At 44.1% G+C, this 18,454-nt stretch overlaps 1 protein-coding gene across 6 annotated transcripts in view; it reads right to left on the reverse strand.

Moving 5' to 3' along the window:
* Positions 1–18,454, reverse strand: part of MN1 (MN1 proto-oncogene, transcriptional regulator) — a 215,046-nt gene that overhangs the window by 156,296 nt on the left and 40,296 nt on the right. For 2 of the 6 annotated variants that reach the window (XM_089775220.1, XM_089775219.1), the window contains one exon: positions 8,123–11,928. The exons of 3 other annotated variants lie outside the window; for them this stretch is intronic. In XM_089775220.1, coding sequence (XP_089631346.1) covers positions 11,744–11,928 — 185 coding nt within the window. In that variant the 3' untranslated portion in view covers positions 8,123–11,743. Of the gene's footprint in view, positions 1–8,122; positions 11,929–18,454 lie in introns of those variants that run through there. One more of the 6 variants, XR_016348348.1, reaches the window with a different exon arrangement.

Consider the following 18,454-nt stretch of genomic DNA (forward strand, 5'->3'; position numbering starts at 1 on the left):
GGAATAGCTTTCGGAAGACTGCCACAGCAGTATGCAGCAGCACTGAGTGCATACACACAACTGACCATAGTCACTTCACAGCAAAGTTAGTTCACCTTGAAAGAGGACTTTGGAATTCGTAATAGATGCAGAGTCAGAAATACGTGTGTGCACACAAACATGTTCAAAGTAGATTAATTCAAAACTGCAGGTTAAACCTTCCTCCATGTGGACAAGTCCCACTAGTCTGAGAACCTATGACTATATATAGCAGTGGTGGGCGATGTCTGGCCTGTATACAGCCCCCTGGGGCTCCTCCTCCAGGGCACGAATACCCTGGCTGCCCTCCTTACCTGCATACCTCTTGTGCACTGGGGCACTGGAGCCCCACACTTCCTATGCCTCCTCCATGAATCGCCTGAAGTGTGGGGCTGCAGGGCTCCAGTCCATGAGACATGAGGGAGGGGGACAGGCAGGGAATTTGCAGGTGGAGCCCCAATGGGCCACAGGCTGCTGTGGCCCATTGAGACGAAGGAGGGCCACCTATGCAACCCATCCATGCTTTGCGGCTGCCTATCCCTGATACAGAACAAGGACTCATCTGAGAAAAAAAGCAGGCTGCCTGTAGGAGCAGCTCAGCAGATCCACCCTTTTAATCTGGTTCTGTAGAGAAAATGTAAGCAGCCAAAATGATATTTCTTCCTGCGTTCATTTCATCTCTCAGGCCAGATATGCACTAGACCTAGAAGGTCAGGCTAAGGTATGAAACTCCAGCTATGTGAAATACATCGCTAGAGTTGGCTTACCTTAAGCCAGTGGTCTCCAACCTTTTTGCATCAAAGATCACTTTTTAAATGACAGAACAAGCCAAGATCTAATGCCCCACCCCACCCTCTCTATTATCCTCCTCTCCATCACTTGCTATCCCCAACCCTTATACTGCTGCGCTATTTTTTTCCTTCAGTTCTTCTGTAGGAAGAGGTTTTTTCCAACATTTGGCCTGTCTAGACTGGACCAAATGTCAGAAAAACCCCTTCTTTCGGAAGCCCCCTTATTCCTTGTGGAAAGAGGAATATAGGGGTGACTGAAAGAGCATGTTCGCTCTTCCAGTAAAAAAAGCAGAAGAACAAAACACATCCCTGGATGCAGAAGAGTTTTTCTGAGATAACTGGAATCCTGGAAAACTCCTGCAGTCTAGCTGTACCCTCGCTGTGTTGAGACAGGATGTGTAGGTTCTGGGGTGGGAATGAGGGATTTGGGGGTGGGAAGGGGTGAGAGGTGCAAGCTCTGGGAGGAAATCTGGACCAGGAAGAGGTGGAGAAGGGGACGCTCAGGGAGGAGGATCTAGGCTGGGCAGAGTTGTGGTCAGATGGAGGATTGGAGTACTAAGCAAGCCACTGGTTTGTGGATGCGAGGGTGCAGGAATTTGGGTTGGGGTATGTGAGGGGCTCAGGGAAAGAGGTTCCAGTGTATGATAGGCTCAGATCTAGGGCCTGGGGAAAAGGGGGTGCAGGAGTGTTATGATGCTATGGCCAGATGGGAGCTTGGCCACAATTGGGGGTTTGTTGGCCAGGCTTCGTTTTTAAATACAATACTATGTCAAACACAAAAAGTTTCTGCATTGTCTTTATTTATGAGAAGGGCAGGGAACCTGTTTTGAGTCAGGGGTCACTGACCCACAAAAGTCAGTTGGGGCCACACAAGTGAGATGCAAAAAAATAACTCCTCCAAAAAAGCCTCACTAATGTGGCCCCAACTGTGCTGGTGGGAGCAGGGGACATGGTACCGGGGAAGGGTGCTAGTGGGTGCTGGAGCAGGGGACAGGGTGCCAGTGGGGACCGGGTTCTGCAGCTGGGGGCAGGGGAGAGGGAACCGGGTTCTGCAGCTGGGGGTAGGGGAGAGGAAACAGGGTTCTGCAGCAGGGGACAAGGTACCAGTGAGGACAGAATCCCCTGCACCTGCCTCCTCCCAGGACTCCTCTCCCGCCCCAGAAGAGGGAAGCCCCCGTCATGCGCCCCCTCCAGGCCCGACTCCCACCTCACGCAAAGGAAGGAAGCCCCGTCACGCACCTCCTCTGGGGCCGACGTGAGCCTCCTACCAAGCAGGGAAGCCCACGCACACGCCCCCTCTGGGGCTGACTCCTCACTCCCGCGGAGCAGGGAAGCTTGCACACAGGCCCACTTCGGGGCCGACTCCCCCTCTCCTGCAGAGAAGGGAAGTCCCAGTGCGCACCTCTGGGGACTCCCCTGGTAACTCCTGGCACGCCACAGACCTGAGAAAAGGAACCAGCCAGTGCATTTCCAGAACTCCCGGAAGTGACACACAGCTCAGGACTTCCATCCACCCAATGGGAAGCCTCCACTACCTCCATTGTCGCTGGAGGTAGGTGGTGGGGCTTCTTGGGGGTGGGGGGAAATAGAGGGCCCAGAACGCCTTGCAATCTACTGGTCGAGGCCTCGTGATCAACCAGTCGATCATAATCAATGGGTTGGTGACCACAGTCTTAAGCTGAGCTTAGTGCTATCTTTACAGAGGAGTACTGGTACCAACCAGAGCCACCCTCAACATTCAAGTTAGTGGGTCTTAACTAGACCCACTAAAATCAAACAGCTGGAGATCAGTCTCTGGTGCAGCAAGTGAAGACATGGCCTCAGGAAAGAAATTCAGGGAATCCAGGACCTTTTTCCTAGAGTGCCCTCTCAAGATTGTAAATTTCTGGTTCATTTGCAGCCACATTAACTGAAATCTTAATCAAACAATCAAAGTAAAAGGTATTTTTGTCTCAGCACTTTGCATGTTTTCCCTGGACTTTCAGTCCGGTACTCATACTGTACTTTTCATGGCAAGAAGTATGAGTGCATAGAGAATTTACATCTTAAAATCTTGCTACTTTTTAGTTTCAAAAACTAAAAAGTAGCAAGATTTTGAGATCAGAGCATAATGACCATATTTAACAAGATATAGTACTGTAAAAATAGTAGGGTTTTCACAGATACGACTAAAAATTCCCCTCACCAGACGTAACCAATTCAATGAGGACTGATCACATATCTTTGCAAGTAAATGATATGTATGTATGAAACCCTGTTTTTTAGCCATATAAATGATTCATGCAAAATTTTAAAAGGACTTAAAGCATTCTCACTACATCGGCTTGAATAGGGTCTCAAAACAATTGCTGATTTTTTAGTTCTAGCTAAGCAGAGAGTTTGCACTTTCAATTGTACTTTGGTTTTAAAAAAAAGTCAGACGTGATTGTCTATATATATATTAGAGATCTCTGAGCATCTGTTTGTTCAAAAACTCCTAAACAGTAAGAAGTAGGACATTTGGAATGCAGCTTCCTCTTACCATCACTTAAAGCAAAATCAGGGCTAGGTTGTGCCAGGGCTAGGTTGTGCCAGGGATGTGCTGGAATTTTATTGCTTTCCTTCACATGGAAAGGGAGAAGGAAAGAGAAGAGGGATGCAATCCTCATACTCACCACTGGGGCAGCGAGTGCAGGGGACAGCTATGCTGTAGAGTAGTGTTTCTCAACCTTTTTTTTATAAAGTACCCCTTAAAAAAAATAAGTACCCCCTTTTTCAAAAAAAGTTGAGTCTCCCCAGTACCTACAGTTTTCAGGCACACAAATTTTTTTCTACCATTGCAACACATTTGTTTTAACAACTTAATTGTAGCCGGACGGGCGATGAAATTTTTGGGTGTAAAAAGTACAAAAATAATAAAGCCCTGTAAGACACAAAACAAAAATTCAGTTTTCTCCAAATTTCAGTTGTGTTGACGGGCACTCCCAGACTACTCTCGAGTACCCCGAAGAGTACTCGTACCACTGGTTGAGAAACACTGCTATAGAGTGACCACCGGAGACAGCTGCACCACCGATGGAGTGGCCATCTGGGAGCGAGGCTCTGCCATCTTGCCTGCCACTGGTAAGTGTTCTCCCTGCTGCATAACCCCCTTCCCAGGAGCACTACCAGAGCTGGCCAGCCAAGCCCCAGCCTCCCATCCCCTCAGGAAGCACTGTCAGCCTCTCCCCACAATGCCTACACCTCTGGGACGCCCACTGTGGCCCAGTCTGCAGGGCCCCCTCCTGCCCAGACCAGAGAGCACTGGGGTAGGCCTGCATGACCCCCCCTTGCCAGGCTGGGGAGCACACATGAGGAAGGACTGCACACAACTCTTGGCCTGCTCCCAACTCTCAGCACCCCCATTCCAAACTTCATGTCCGCTCCCACCCTGGACCAGATCCTCGCAGCACCAGGTAAGTCTGCTAGTGAAAAATATGGAGGGCCTTTTATGGGACACACTATATTGGTAGTTTAGTTACAATGCATTAGCATAATTGTACGTACGAGTTGCTAGTTACCTAATGGAACAAAGAGATGCTGGCAAGACATAGTTGTAGTAGTTCACTAACAATGTAAGGAGCTGTGGTTCCTCCTGGCACACTTGCTCATTGAAAAGTGCAATCTGAGTTTTTAAGCTGCTAATTAGAGAAAATTGAGCAGTCGTCTCCAGCATCATCCAAAGTTCACTCTTACAGGTACTTCCAAAGGAAAAATATTTGGTTCTGTCCTTTTGGGGGGGGGGGGGAGGATGGGGGGGGAACACTTGCTAGGAGTGTAAAGAAGATGCAAACATTTGTTCCACACTCCAAATAAACCTTTATGAGGATGATTTGGGTTTCTGCTTATTTTCCACATTAGAGAAAAACCAGATATTTACTGTTATTGCTGAGGAACTCTCTGGAAGACTAATAAGAATGCAATAGCAGAAAAGTGTTTGAAACCTAAACAGCTGAGAGGAGAAGGGATTTTTATTCATCATGTTTAGAATTCTGGTCTGTCTTGCATTTTGTTTACACCAATTTCACTCAAAACCCTTATAAATATTTGGGAGAAAAAGTTGTATTTGAAAGACTCAACACTCCTGCCTCTCTTAGCATTGGAAAGCTCCTACTTCTGTTCTTGGGTCCCACAAGGAAGCCTTTGGAAAAGAGAAAAATAAGATTTCATCACCCTCATATTACTGGAATTTATATTCTTTTTCTCTGTCCAAGCCACCTTTACAATGGGTTTACACTAGTCTAGACTATGCTTGTCAATGTGCTCTAGCCAAAGAGCTACTCCCTGACACATCAGGAAAGATAACATTATAAAAATTATATCTGACCTGAGTCCAATATTACTCAGATATAAAAGAATCAAAGATCCTTAGAATTGCAATAGAAGCACACGATTTGGCTAAAGAACTGCAACAAGGATTGATTGCAATGACATTTTGCTGAAGAATAAAAAGGTAACTTTAGTATGTGAACAAAAGAAAACTAGCTGCACATTTGTCAAGTGTAACGAAACTTAACAAGATTTGAAATTCACCCTGTGCAGGGAACAGCACACAGCTTCAGCCCTATCTGGTCCTGTTTCCACTTGGGAGCAAGTTACACCCTAAAAAGAGCAAACAGGTATCCAGCAAGCTGGAGGAAAATTCTAGCTCCACTGAAGTCAGTTGCAAAACTACTTACTGACTTCAACATGACAAAAATTTCACTCACACAGTGTCTTAACTGCATCATCTCAATAATCCCAAGAATCTCAGGAAAGACTCTATTCAAATAATTTTAAAACTTGGCATGAAATATACAATAGCCACCATTAACATCATATTTATTATTTAGTTGCTCAGTAAAACATATACAGGTATATACAATATGCATGAATACAGAAGACTGCACTTTACATATTTAAAAAAAGAAAGAAAAATAACACTCAATTTCATGAGCTATTGTCACAGTCTTCCAACCAAGCATTTAAGAAATGAATTTAACAAGAGAGAAAAAAAAGATTACAGGATTGCCTAACACACAGCAGAGTCAAGTTTTCATATTTTACATGTGCAATAACATTTTTCAGAAGAGTTTGCTATGCAGTACGGATTACCAGTGTTATGATCTTTTTTTTCCATGAACCAAATTTAGTACAAAGAAATAACATCCTTTTGCTTAAGGCTGTTTTAAAGCTGTAATATTCTTGGGTAGTGAGTAGTGATAAAGTTATAACTGCCGGAATCCATAGCCTGCAGTTTCATCAGTCAAAATCTATGAACGGATGGACTCAAACCAACAATTTTAATAGAGAAATTCTAAGACAAAATTAGACTATTTCCTCCATTAGCCTTAAGCAATAAAGGAGAAACAATTCTATAAAAATGGATTAAGCTCTTATACCTCATCCACTGAACAGCTGTGAATCTAGAATTCAAGAAAAGGGTAAATTGCAGCTTTAAAAAAAATCAAAATTTACCAACTCTATTTCTTCTTAGTATCAGAGCAAACATGACTTGCTCTATAGCACATTGAAGACTTGTGGTCATATTACAGCTCTTCATTAAGGAGTTAACATTAGCCTTAGTGTTGTTCCAGAAAGCCTTCAAACTGGTTTCCTGGTTGGAAAGGTTAACTCGGTTAACTAAGGTTAACTTAGAACGATAACTTCTAAATACAGGAGTTTGCTAAATTAAATGAATGATGAAATTTTCACTTTATTTCCCCTCCACCCACCATACCACATTAATCCTGAAATCATCATACGTTTGCTGAAATTCACCATAATTAAATTAAAATGAATCTAAACTTGTGTCACTGATGAGCTAAAAACTGAACTATAGCAATGGAGTAATAATAACCCTATGAGAACATGACCTGGGGAAAACTTCCTAATGAGCATGTAATAAATAAGCCCTATTTGTTGTTTTTTTAACAAAGATGACTCATCATTCCCCATAACTTAAACAAAATAGAAAATACGGTTTTGCTCAATATGCTACTAGGCTTCAACTTAAAGTGTATATAAGAAAATTTTTTAATACGTCCCAAAAAAAATCCAGCAAACATTGTGCAGTGAGAAATTGACCCTCAAGAAGTAGGGACTAAAAGATTTAATTTCTAAAATGATGCCTAGACCACATGCCTGGGTACAGCAACTGAAAATGCCAGGCAGGTCAAAGTGAACTCTGCAGTACATGTACGAAATTGTATTATTTTAAGCTGCTGTTTGCAACACAAAATGAAGTGTGTACACAAGTTAAATGCATATTTATCATAACTGGTGTCATGTTTTCACCCTCATGAAGTCTTTTAAGATATGTAGCTGCGCTTTAAACTTTTTTGGCTTTATGAAGTCACTTTTGCAGCATTTGTAATGCACTGAATTTCATTATTTATTGGACTAGACTGTCTTCAAATTATACTGAAGAAGCAGATGGAACAGTGGGTAGGCAATTGCACTAGGAGTCACAAGAACAGTGTTAAAAACCCAGCTCTGGGACTCATCAAGTCACTTCCCCCCATAGCTCCATTTCCTGACCTATAAAATGGGGATATAGCTATCACTTGCTCTCACACAGCATTTTTCCTCTACAGCTCTCAAAGCATTCTGCAAATGAAGACAAATATTATTCCAGAAGCTGAATCTCTGTTTATAATCTAGTGCTTTGCTGTTATTTCATATATGTTTAAAAAAAAACAGTACACTTATCAACTCCATTGAGAAACTGGGCATAAATGTATTGCAGGTAACAAAAGCTTGGCAATAAACATACAGCCATTGCATATGCCCTCCGCACTAAAAATACACCAAGACCAGCCACAGAGCTACACTGACCTGGTCAGGAATTACATATGCATTATCCCCCCCCCCCAAATTTTGTAAAACAAACACCTTGAAATACCATGCAATATGCTGGTATCACCTCTGTACATACTATTTGGCAGCTGGCATTCTGTCCCTCAGTTAAGGTGAGAATAATCCATTTACAAGTCAGGGATACCTAGTGGAAGGGACAAAGCTGGCAAAAAAGTTAAACAGAACCGTAGTATTGTCCAAGAAGTTCTGATAAATACATGGGCAGTTCTAAGACAGAACCAAATTTCCTCCCTCTCCTCCTAAATATTTTTAAACTTGGATCAAATTCCATTGACGCTCAAGGACAGCACATGCTTCAGTGCTTTGATGAGCAGAGATGGAATTACTTACATTTAAAATTAAGCACATGCATAAGCACCCTGCTGAACTGGGACTTAAAATGTTTATGTGGATTGTGGGTATGTTCTCCAGGGGTGAGGCTGGATAATGACGGAGATCTATGACCTTAAAGTATTATTTAGGGTAGATGAAGGGCAAAATCTTTCATCCTTTCATCTGGATCTGGCCAAGTGTCCTGCCTGCTTTTTCTAGACTCAGGAATACAACCTAATTCTATATTCACCAGTTACAAAAGGGCAAACCTCATATTCCAGTAACCATTCCAGCTTCAATAAAATCGCATAAAAAAAAAAGATTAAAGGTGACTCAAAATCAGGGGTGATTTTTTAAATTCTGAGGCAAAGACCAGCTAAAACTCAAAGACCCTTATTATAATTACCTAACTTTAAAAAAAAATATCCAAGACAAGTCAATGAAACAACAGGAAAATAAATCCACGTAAGGCCAATGAGAGCTTGTTCCAAGTAAGAGAGCAGGGAGAATGTGACAAGTTAAATACTATCTGTACCCTCATTTAACATGTTGTGTTTTCAAACAGCACAACTGGCAATGAGAATTTTAGGACCATAATGTACCAGGAGTTTTTAAGCATAATTCCCTCCCCCCCACGGTGCCAATTGAGAACTCTGCTTAAAACCCAATGGCCTGGTGCAGCCATCTAAGATAGTCCTTTAAACATCAACTCCCATGGTGTTTCAGTCCTTTATTTTACAACTATGATCTAATCCTCCAGTGCTCTTAGTAACTGCAAAGGTGTTGAGGGACTGAACCACAAGGGCAGGAAGTACAGATGCTACGCCCCCAGCTTGAAATAGTAACAACCACCCGAATACATAGTTTCAGCCAACAGCACCCCACTTTTCTACCATCGCTAGACTGGGCAAATCTGAACAAGGGTGGAACCATTTACTCTAGTTGTAAACTGAGGCTACGCAAGTTATAGATAGCATTGTGTAAAACCACGCCAGTGTTAGATCATCTTTTCATTTTTGTTTTTAGCTCATTTGTTTTCAGCTTTTTGCCCTGATGAGTATTATCTATGAAGGGCAGGAAAGAATGGTTTCCTTTTATTGTATGTATCTAACACCACTGTCCTTCAAACACAAAACACATATGTCAAATAGAAACTATCTGTACCACAGGAATTATGGCATCTACCTTAGGCCCCACCATCAGGCTGGCAGTTTAGAGAATGCTAATCGCTGATGTACAGGTGCATAATGTGGGGACTGGTTAGAATCACAATAATACCCACTGGTATGTACTGATATGTACCAAGTTTTCCAACTTCATGTTCTGTTACCACTCCTGAAAATACTTGATTTCACACATTCCACATTCTCATGACATACAAGGCCATTCATTAAAGCAGGGCTACTCAACATGCAGCCCATGGGCCATTTGTTTGTGGCCTGTGGTGCGGTTTAGGTTTACATGGGGTTCAACAGTGTCCTGCGGGTGGGATCCTTTGAACATGGCCTCCACTGGGAACACGCGCCACAACGGCAAGTCAATAGAATGGTTTACGTTTTATTAGTTAAATTCCTGGGCTGTCATTGCTCATTAAAAGTGCTGTCATATGGGTGGAAAGCGGGTAAATATTGCACGTTATTAATATCAGCAGAACTGACTTACATGGGGCCTGCATGTTGTGTAGTCTTGCCTTCATTTTTGTATTCATGCCCGTCAGTGTGAAAGAAGCTATTTGCATATATTTGCATGTCTATGCAACCACACTTAAGTTGCAGCCCTTGGCAAGTGCAGTGAGTATCACTGTGGCCTCTGGGGCTTCCAAAGTTGTCCTGCATTAAAGGACAGCACTTCAAGTAATGGCACCAAAGCCCTGCTGTGGAGAAAGGGCACAAGCAGCAATACTAAACTTTTCCTGAAATCTGAGAAACCTTTTTCTTTAGTCAAAATTGAGGCCTTTGCTTCAGTACCTTGGTAATTTTAAGAGTATACAGAAGGACAGTTCTACTGATGCAGCTGCATTAAGACTGCCACCCACTTGGATTTTACCGACCATCCAGTTATTGGCTTATGTGTCTAGGTGCCATTTAGAGTTGCCACAACCCCTCTCTCAACTGGCAATGCCCGGTCAGAGGTAGTAACTGGACACCAAATATCAGTTACCGCAGGGAGGTGGGGGGAGAGGGAGAGACAGGTCATTAACCCATATCAGCCTCTCCTGGGGCTGCTTCACACCTGCAGGCAGGCTTGTTGTCCAGCTGCAGTGGTCCCCATCCAACCCCAGGGCTGGGGGAAAGGGAGGGGAGATGACCCAGTGAGCAACCTGGAGAGGAACACTGGGAGAAACAGGTAAATAAAAGTTTGGGGCCTCAAGGGTCCAGTTATCAGAAAGCAGAATGGTGGCAGTCCTAAGCTGCACCAGTGTATGATCTCTCATGCAGCCCTTCTATGCTGCCGGTAGGGAGCTTGCCCATCAGCTTACCTAAACTATTCCCAATAAGCAGCAGTAACTATGTCAGTGGAAGAAACTCTCCCACTAACATGGCACTGTGCACCCTGCCACTTTTGCTGGCAAAACATATGTGGCTCAAGGGGGTGTTTTTTCACAGCTCTGAGCGATGCGAATTTTGCCAATATATGTGGCAATGCAGAGATGGCCTAAGTAATAGCTAGACGGTGGATCTCTATTTAGCCTAACACAGGGGAGAGTACCCAACATCAAAGAATCACAGCTTTCATACATTCATGTAGTCAGGAAGTTGTTTCATAGGATAAGCGCAGTACAAAGGGGATTTAGTATTTGATTTTCCTTAAAAGAAGCCCCTGCTTCAATGATTAGAGAAATAATGTGATTATTTAAACTTCCTTTCTTCTGCGAGAAAAATTAAAGGTGTGGGAACTTTAAATACACATTGTGTGCTGGAGATGATCTGCACTCTACATGTTTCCCCAGCGAGAGGGACAAGTACATGAAGAATTCCACTCAAACCGAGGTCCTTGGTGGGGAAGGAATTAAAATGCTTTAACAAAAATTGAAATTGACATTTAAGTACGTATGGTCAACCAAGCTTCACAGTTACAGGCCCTATGGTTCAGAACAGAACTCTATATCTGGGCTTCAAGTCAGCCAATCAACTGAATAGCTGTTTCCACTTAACAGCCAGAGATGAAGGGTGAATGTACTCTTGGTAACAAAAAGTAATTCTCCCAAAGAAAGACAAAAATTGCAGGCTGAATACTTAATAGATCATTAATTGTTTGGTTTGTATGTGACTGATGAAAGCTTGGTCAATATATAATATTACGATGACAATTCCACTTCACCCGGCATTAATTCCTGAACTGCTATTCTTCAGGATTTCCATTTTAATAAGCACTGAAGCAAAAGAAAAAAAGAAAAGAAAGAAAAAGTGAAAAGAAGTAGCAGTATCTTTGTCTTATTATGACATACACCACTGGGACATAAGTTGAGACAAAAAAGGAAAAGGCCTCATCTATAAACGTATGCCAAGATTACAGAATAATGGGGGAAACGATCTAACAGAAAAATCTTAAGCAAAAGTGTGCCAACTGCAGAAGGGCTAACACTGGTAACATACTGTGGCAGAAGATTAAAAAAAATTGAGGTTTACTTTAAATTAACCCTTTCCAGTCCATCTGACACTAAGCAGGTACCAACCTAGAAAAATAGTCCACCTAGCGGTAGTGGCCCTTTAAAATTAAAAAGAGAAAAAAAAATTTCCTTTTGTTCAAGTCAGGGCAGCCACAAAAGTCCCAAATCTGTTGGAGATGTCTGAGTGCAGGGATCTCCATGTCGGCACTGCAGTCCGGCCCTTCGACTCTCCCATATCATCCGTGCAGTGGACTGAGAGGCATTGCAAATGGCTGCCAGTCTGCGCCGCAGCTGAGGTCTTGTTCTGGGGAAGGTCGTGGGCTAGAAAGGGTTAATAGAGACATTATTATAAAGTCTGTGCAACACAACCATTTACAAATTTAAAACAGCAGCAAGGAAAAAGCAACATAGTTCAATGAATACTTTTGTGATCATTCAAAGTACAGGAGGCAGAGAGAGCCGGAATCAAAACAAACCAGCTGCAGCACTGACCACAAAGGGAGGGGATATGCCTGGCCCAGAGAAGATGAAACTGCTGCTTTTCAGTAACTCAGCAGAAGTTCCATTACTCTATAGTGCTCTGTTTGAAGGGGTTTACAGCATGGGCACCTGAAAAGGGGTTGGGGGTAAATTATGCCCTCCCACTTTTTAACAGCTGAAAGGGTAAGTAACAGGGACAGCAGGCAGAGAGGAACAAGTGGGTGATGGGGTCTCAGGGGAAAGAGACAGTGTGGAGGCAGACTCATGGTTTAGACACTAATGGCCTCCTCACTTTTAGGGACCTTCCACCGCTCCTGATTTACAGTAGGGTGCTGCACACCACAAGGTACTTGCCAGTCCCATGTACTATCAGCAACTATAACCAGCTGGACAGGAACTAGAAACACCATCACGGATAGTTACATAGGTACCCTAGTTCCATAAAGGAAGTTTCTTCCTAACTTCATCATTAAACTTATGGCCTTCAATCCTAAGGGTTTATATCTGTAATGTCCCTTTTCCTCCCCGGGTTACTCGGGAGCAGGCCACACTCACAGGTGTGCCCGGACACCTGACGATTTTAATATAAAAGGAAATCCTGAGTACCCAGTGGTGATTTTGTTTAGTTGGGGAAATCCTATCCACTCCCTTGCTGCAGTTCCTTGCTCATAAAGAATATACAGTGGTGGTGCCTCCACCTGGCTGGACTTGTACACACTTAATGGTGTGCCTTGGGAGCCTCCAGGAATCAATTTATTCCAGCAATAATCTGGATCTAACTCCAGGACAACAATTACAAATAATATACATCTAATTGATTACATTAAAATGAACACACCTTTACTTAACAATAAAGAAATAGGGTTTAACAGATTAACAGTGAATAACATCAATTAACAAAGTACACAGAAGTAATAGGAACTTATCTAGCTGGCATTTGCACTGCCACCATTTATCCCACCCCAGAGTGTGCACTCCTCTGGACTCAGAGTCCCAGAAACTTGCTTGCATGGGCGTACTTGAAGATCTGCAGCTGTAGTGGAGGTTCTCTGTAGGGTGTGTGTGTGTGTGTGTGTGTGTGTGTGTTTGAGTCCAAGATATGCAGCCAGCTGCAAACTCCCTCTGCCACTGGAACAGGTTCCACCAAATGTCAGCAGCTCTGGTTCCCTGGGCTGGCCACTCTGCCTTTCTCTGGACCCAGAGTTAGTCTATATCTGAGGTCTGTCCCAGGCAGCACTTTCCCAAAGATCCCAGTTACTTTTAGCCTCCTTCTGTGTGCTGGTTGTAGTGTAGTCCTTCTGAGCCACAGGCACAGCCAGAGTCTCTCCCCTCTAAGGCAATCAGCTGCCCCAGAAGCAGCCTACTAGATCCAAGTCCCAAAGGCTCTCAGTCCCAGTCTGTAGCTGCAACTTAACAGCTCCTGGACTGGATAAGGCTCCTCCACAGCAGCCTGGCTCCTTTTGTTCCAAAATGGAAAGCCCCCAGACCTCTGAGACCCTCTCTCCACATGGAAAGCCTCCGAAAAAACTTCCTTCCTGGTTTCCTTAAGGACTTGTGGGAATTGTAGTCCCTAGAGCTAGATTGCAGCACACAGGATCCTCCCAGAAAAAAGTCAGGCACCTTGAGTAAGGGGACTACATATCCTTCGTATTTTTCCCCCACCTGATGTAATTGTATGTAATGTAACAATGTATTCAGGCACAGGTAAAACATAGAAAGTACCTGTTCCGCTGTGCACATCACTAGTGAAGCCTCACCTGGAGTACTCTGTCCAGTTTTAGGTACCATATTGTAAGAAAAGTCAAGAAACCGGAAGGAATCCCAAGGAGAACTATAAAAATGATCAAAGATTCAGAAAATCTGACCTTTGAGGAATGGTTGAATTAGATATGTTTAGATTCGAGCAAAGAAGACTGAAGGCAGAGATAACAGTCTTCAAAGACATTAAGGACTGTTATAATGAGGGTGGTGACCAGCTGTCCTCCATATGAACAGAAGGTAGGGCAAGAAGTAATTGGCTCAGTTTGCAGCAATGGAGATTTCAGTTAGCTATAGAGAAAAACTTTCAAACTAAGTACAGTTAAGAACTGGAAGAGGCTACCAAAGGAAACTCTGCAATTTCCAACAATGGAGATTTTTAAGAACAGGTTAGCTATACATCTTCAGAGATGGGCTTAGTATACTTGGTCATGCCTCCATGTGGGAAAATGGACAAGATGATTTCCTGAGTTCCCCTCCAAATCTATATTTCTATGATTGTATATTTCTATGATTTCATTGTTTATGTATTTAATGACTTTGAATCCCAAAAATTTGCAGGATTTACTATACTGTGGCAATGAGTTCCACAAGTTAATTGTACATCAAATGAAGAAAATATTTACTCTTACTTGTTTTAAATATGCTGATTTTCAATTTGGTTGAATAACTTCTCCTCTTCTATAAGAAATGGTGATTAGGAGAACTCGATGCATCTCATCTACACGGCGCATTATTTTAAATTCCTCTACTTCAGTACTCAAACAGTCTTTATCTTTTCAGCATCTTTCTTTATACTGTAGTCCAGAGGTCCCCAATCTTTTGGGGCTGCTGGGCGCCTGGGGGTGGGGCGTGCGTGCGCCGGGCGCCTGGGGGCGGGGCTGCGTGTGTGCTGCGCATCCGGGGGTGGGGCCGCGTATCCATTGTGCGCCCGGGACGGGACCACGCATGCTCCACGTGCAGGGCTAGCTCTAGGTTTTTTACCTTCCCAAGCAAAAAAATCCCCCCCCCCACTCACCCCCTGCTGCAGGACAGGCACTGAGGAGGAAAGCACCCCTTTCACCTTGCAGCTCTTTGACTCCCACCACGCCCTCCAGCCAAACCCAACCTACGTCCTGTCTCCCCTCCACACACATCCCCATCCACACACATCCTGACCCCCCCACACACACTCACCGAAGCCAGTTTCCACCTCCTCTCCCTAGCCCAGGCAAACTCAACCCCTCAGTGACCGGATGCAGTCTGCCCTCCATCTGTCCCCTACCTGATTCACCATGCGCCTTCTCTTCCCTCCCAGCCAAACCCGATCCCCCTCCCGACCCGACCCAGTCCGCTCCCCTCTCCCACCACCCCCCACTGACCGAACTCCGTCTCCCTTTCCTTTCCCTGCCAAACCCTCATGTCCCCTCCCCACAGCACGCGCGGAAACGTCGGAGCACCCTGGGGGTAGGGGTGAAAGTGGCACGGGTCCCATTGGGATGCGCGCGGACACAGTCAGGAAACTTAAAGGCTGCCCAGGCGCCGCTGCTGTTCTCAAAGCCCATGGTGCACAACTCCTACACGTCGGGCCACATTGGTTGGTGCCAGGCAGAGGAACGCGAACTATCCCCAGGCGCCGGAGTCTGCTTCATGAATGGGAGGCACCCTCGGGCATTTCCCGCTTCGCGGCTGCTGGGTGCTGGGCAGCGGCAGCTATGCCGAGAACGCAACTGGAGCGGCGCGTGGCCAGCACTCCTGCCGGGGCTGCCCTGCTGCGACGCCCTCTCGCGCTCACTAGAGGGCGCACTTTTCTCCCTGGTGCCGAGGGAAGGCAGCGAGGCAGCCCTGGAACCGTGATGTCATGACACCTCAGCCAATCATGGCAGGGCTGCGAGTGTGACTTGCCCCATGTACCCCGCCTGCCAAGGGTGGCTCGCTGCTGGCCCATCACGTGCTCCGCTGCCTCTCCCATTGCCTTGGGCAGCCACAGGGAGGCCCGCGTCGGGCAGTAAGGGCTAGGAGTTCTCTGGCCAGTGTTTCTCAGGGGCAGCCCGAATGCCGCCCCTGGAAACGTGCCGCCCCAAGCACATGCTTGGTTTGCTGGTGCCTAGAGCCGGCACTCCATGGGCACGCATAAGTGCCTCGGCAGGTGCCATGGCGCCCATGGGCACCGCATTGGGGATCACTACTGTAGTCCTTGAATCTTGTTCACCACTTGTCTCTGGGTTCTTTCTTCTCCTGTTACTGTTTTCTTTTCAGATAAGGTGACCAAAGATGAACATATGCATTGTAGGTGAGGGCAACTTACAGATTTGTTAATAAAAGGGTTTGCACAGAATAGAATGGGATTGTTACATTTCTATTCCATGCTTTATTCATTGTAAGTCAGTTCCCTTTTTAACCATCAATGCACAAGAGGATTTTAAAGAGCTGTCCACGATGCAGCCCACATCTTTTCCCTAAGATCTTCCTGCTATCTTAGCACCCAGTAATACGATAGTATAAATTATTCCTTCCAATGCATGTTACACCTTGCATTTCTCATGAGTGAATGTTATCTGCTACTGTGCTACCAATTTACCTAGCTTTGGTCTTCGACCTTTTCTAGTGTTGGCTAGTCTAAATAATTGTATGGCCTCTTCAAATTTGGTCAATTCATTGCTCACTTTCGCTGCTCCTGTGTGTCATTGATAACTATATTAAATCTGGATATTTGTAGCTTCCTAATGTACTTCCAACCTGAAAACTGATCAGTAATTTCTAGTCTTTGCTTTTTAGTCAATCTCTGATCCTGTGACTACTTCATTAGTATCCATTTGCCCAGGACACTGTCAAACACTTTTTGAAAATCTAAATAAACTAGACACTCACATACTTCACTTCTTCTGTGAGCCAAATTCATGGTCCATACCACCAGTTGGTAGACTGGCTGTTTAGATGACAGCCAGAACCAGCCAACCTACACAGTTTGCAAAAAAAAAAAATGTTGTGGAAATCAGCATATAACCAAAGAACTTTTCCATTCTGACAGAAAACACTCCATTACAAAATTTCCAACTAGTTCTAGCCCAATCTTGTATCACACCTTTACATCCCCATATGCTGTAGCCCCCGCTCCTTCTCTTATCCCTTTTCTTAGCACCAAGTTTCCAATATGATTGACTGATATTTTTCTGATGAATCAGTATTTTCTAGGTTTTTTTGATTGTCTGAAATATGATAACTTTTGCAGGCCATGTTCCAGAACTTAAGGAAATGTTCCTGTCATCAGTGGAAAGAATCTTTTATTCATTTCTGGTGACAATCAGGGCAATACCAGAGTTGTGTTAGGACTCATTTTGCTCAACTAATTACATAACCAAAAATACTTTATGGTGTTGAACTGTTCAGTGAATACTAACAGATTAAAAACGCCATGTTGGTTTACCTCCAACCACTCCATTATGTTCATTTAGGTATCTCAGAACTCTAAGTATTTACATTATTTGCCTCCTAGGAAGTTTCAGGCTAATGTTCTGAACACAACACAGGACAGTAAATAGTATCAGTTGAACTTTAATTTAGAACCATCATTGCAGTTAGACTTCCATCCCTCCAAAAACTCTCTCAGGTCTTATGGGGGCTCTGTAATATGAAAGCCAAATATTCTGGTTTCTGGAAGAAATCATAGCTAATCCTGCAATCAGTTATCCTTTACTTTTTACATTTTTATTCCCATCTCAAGATACAAGCACCCTTCAAATTCTCCCCTGAAACAACTCAAAAAAAGGCCCAGAGGATGGCTAGCTCAGAGTTAACACAAGATGCCCAACATTCAGACTGTATTTCTTCCTATCCCTTTATTTGTAGGGCCCTACCAAATTCACAACCATGAAAAATACTTCATGCACTGGGAAATCTAGACTCTCACTGTGAAATCTTGTCTTGTTTTATGCTTTTATCCTATATTATACAGCTGTCATGGGGGGAAACCAGTTTTTGCACAAATTGTGGGGTTCTGACCTAAAAGGGAACTGCTGCACGGTTGTTGCAAGGATATTTACAAGGGGCCAATGCTTATGTCTGCACTCCCTTCAGAGGTGGGTGCCCAGGAGAATAGTGGCTGCTGACCAAGGGTCCAATATTGAAGGCAGCCAAGCAGAAGTAAGGGTGCCAATATCATAACATACTCTCAACAAGCAGCTGCCTTTCTCCAGCTGCCCAGCTCTGAAAGCAGTACCACTGCTAACAGCAGCATAGAAATAAAGGTAGAAGTACTGCAACCTCTCCTAGAATAACTTGAGAACACACCCACCTACCCCAACACAAGCCTTTTTTGGTCAGGATCTCCAAAACTATAACACTATGACATTTCAGATTTAAACAGCAGGAATCATTACATGTATTATTTTTAAAATCCTATACTGTGAAATCCTAGGACTGTGAAATCAATGGTGATCTACTTATTTGCTGAGCCGTTCCATCAGAGAATCAAAGCATCACCCTGAAGTTTTAACAACTAGAGCCAGGCTAACCCAGCAGGCAGAGTTTATAACAAATGCGGCCTCAGAGGTGCAGAAACAGAAAGGAATGGCTTATTGATTTGATCCTATCTGGAGATATCCCAGCACGCCTATTAAATAGCAAACTT

The sequence above is a fragment of the Pelodiscus sinensis genome, chromosome Z (assembly GCF_052426305.1).
Source record: "Pelodiscus sinensis isolate ZL-2025 chromosome Z, ASM5242630v1, whole genome shotgun sequence".
Lineage (NCBI taxonomy): Eukaryota > Metazoa > Chordata > Testudines > Trionychidae > Pelodiscus > Pelodiscus sinensis.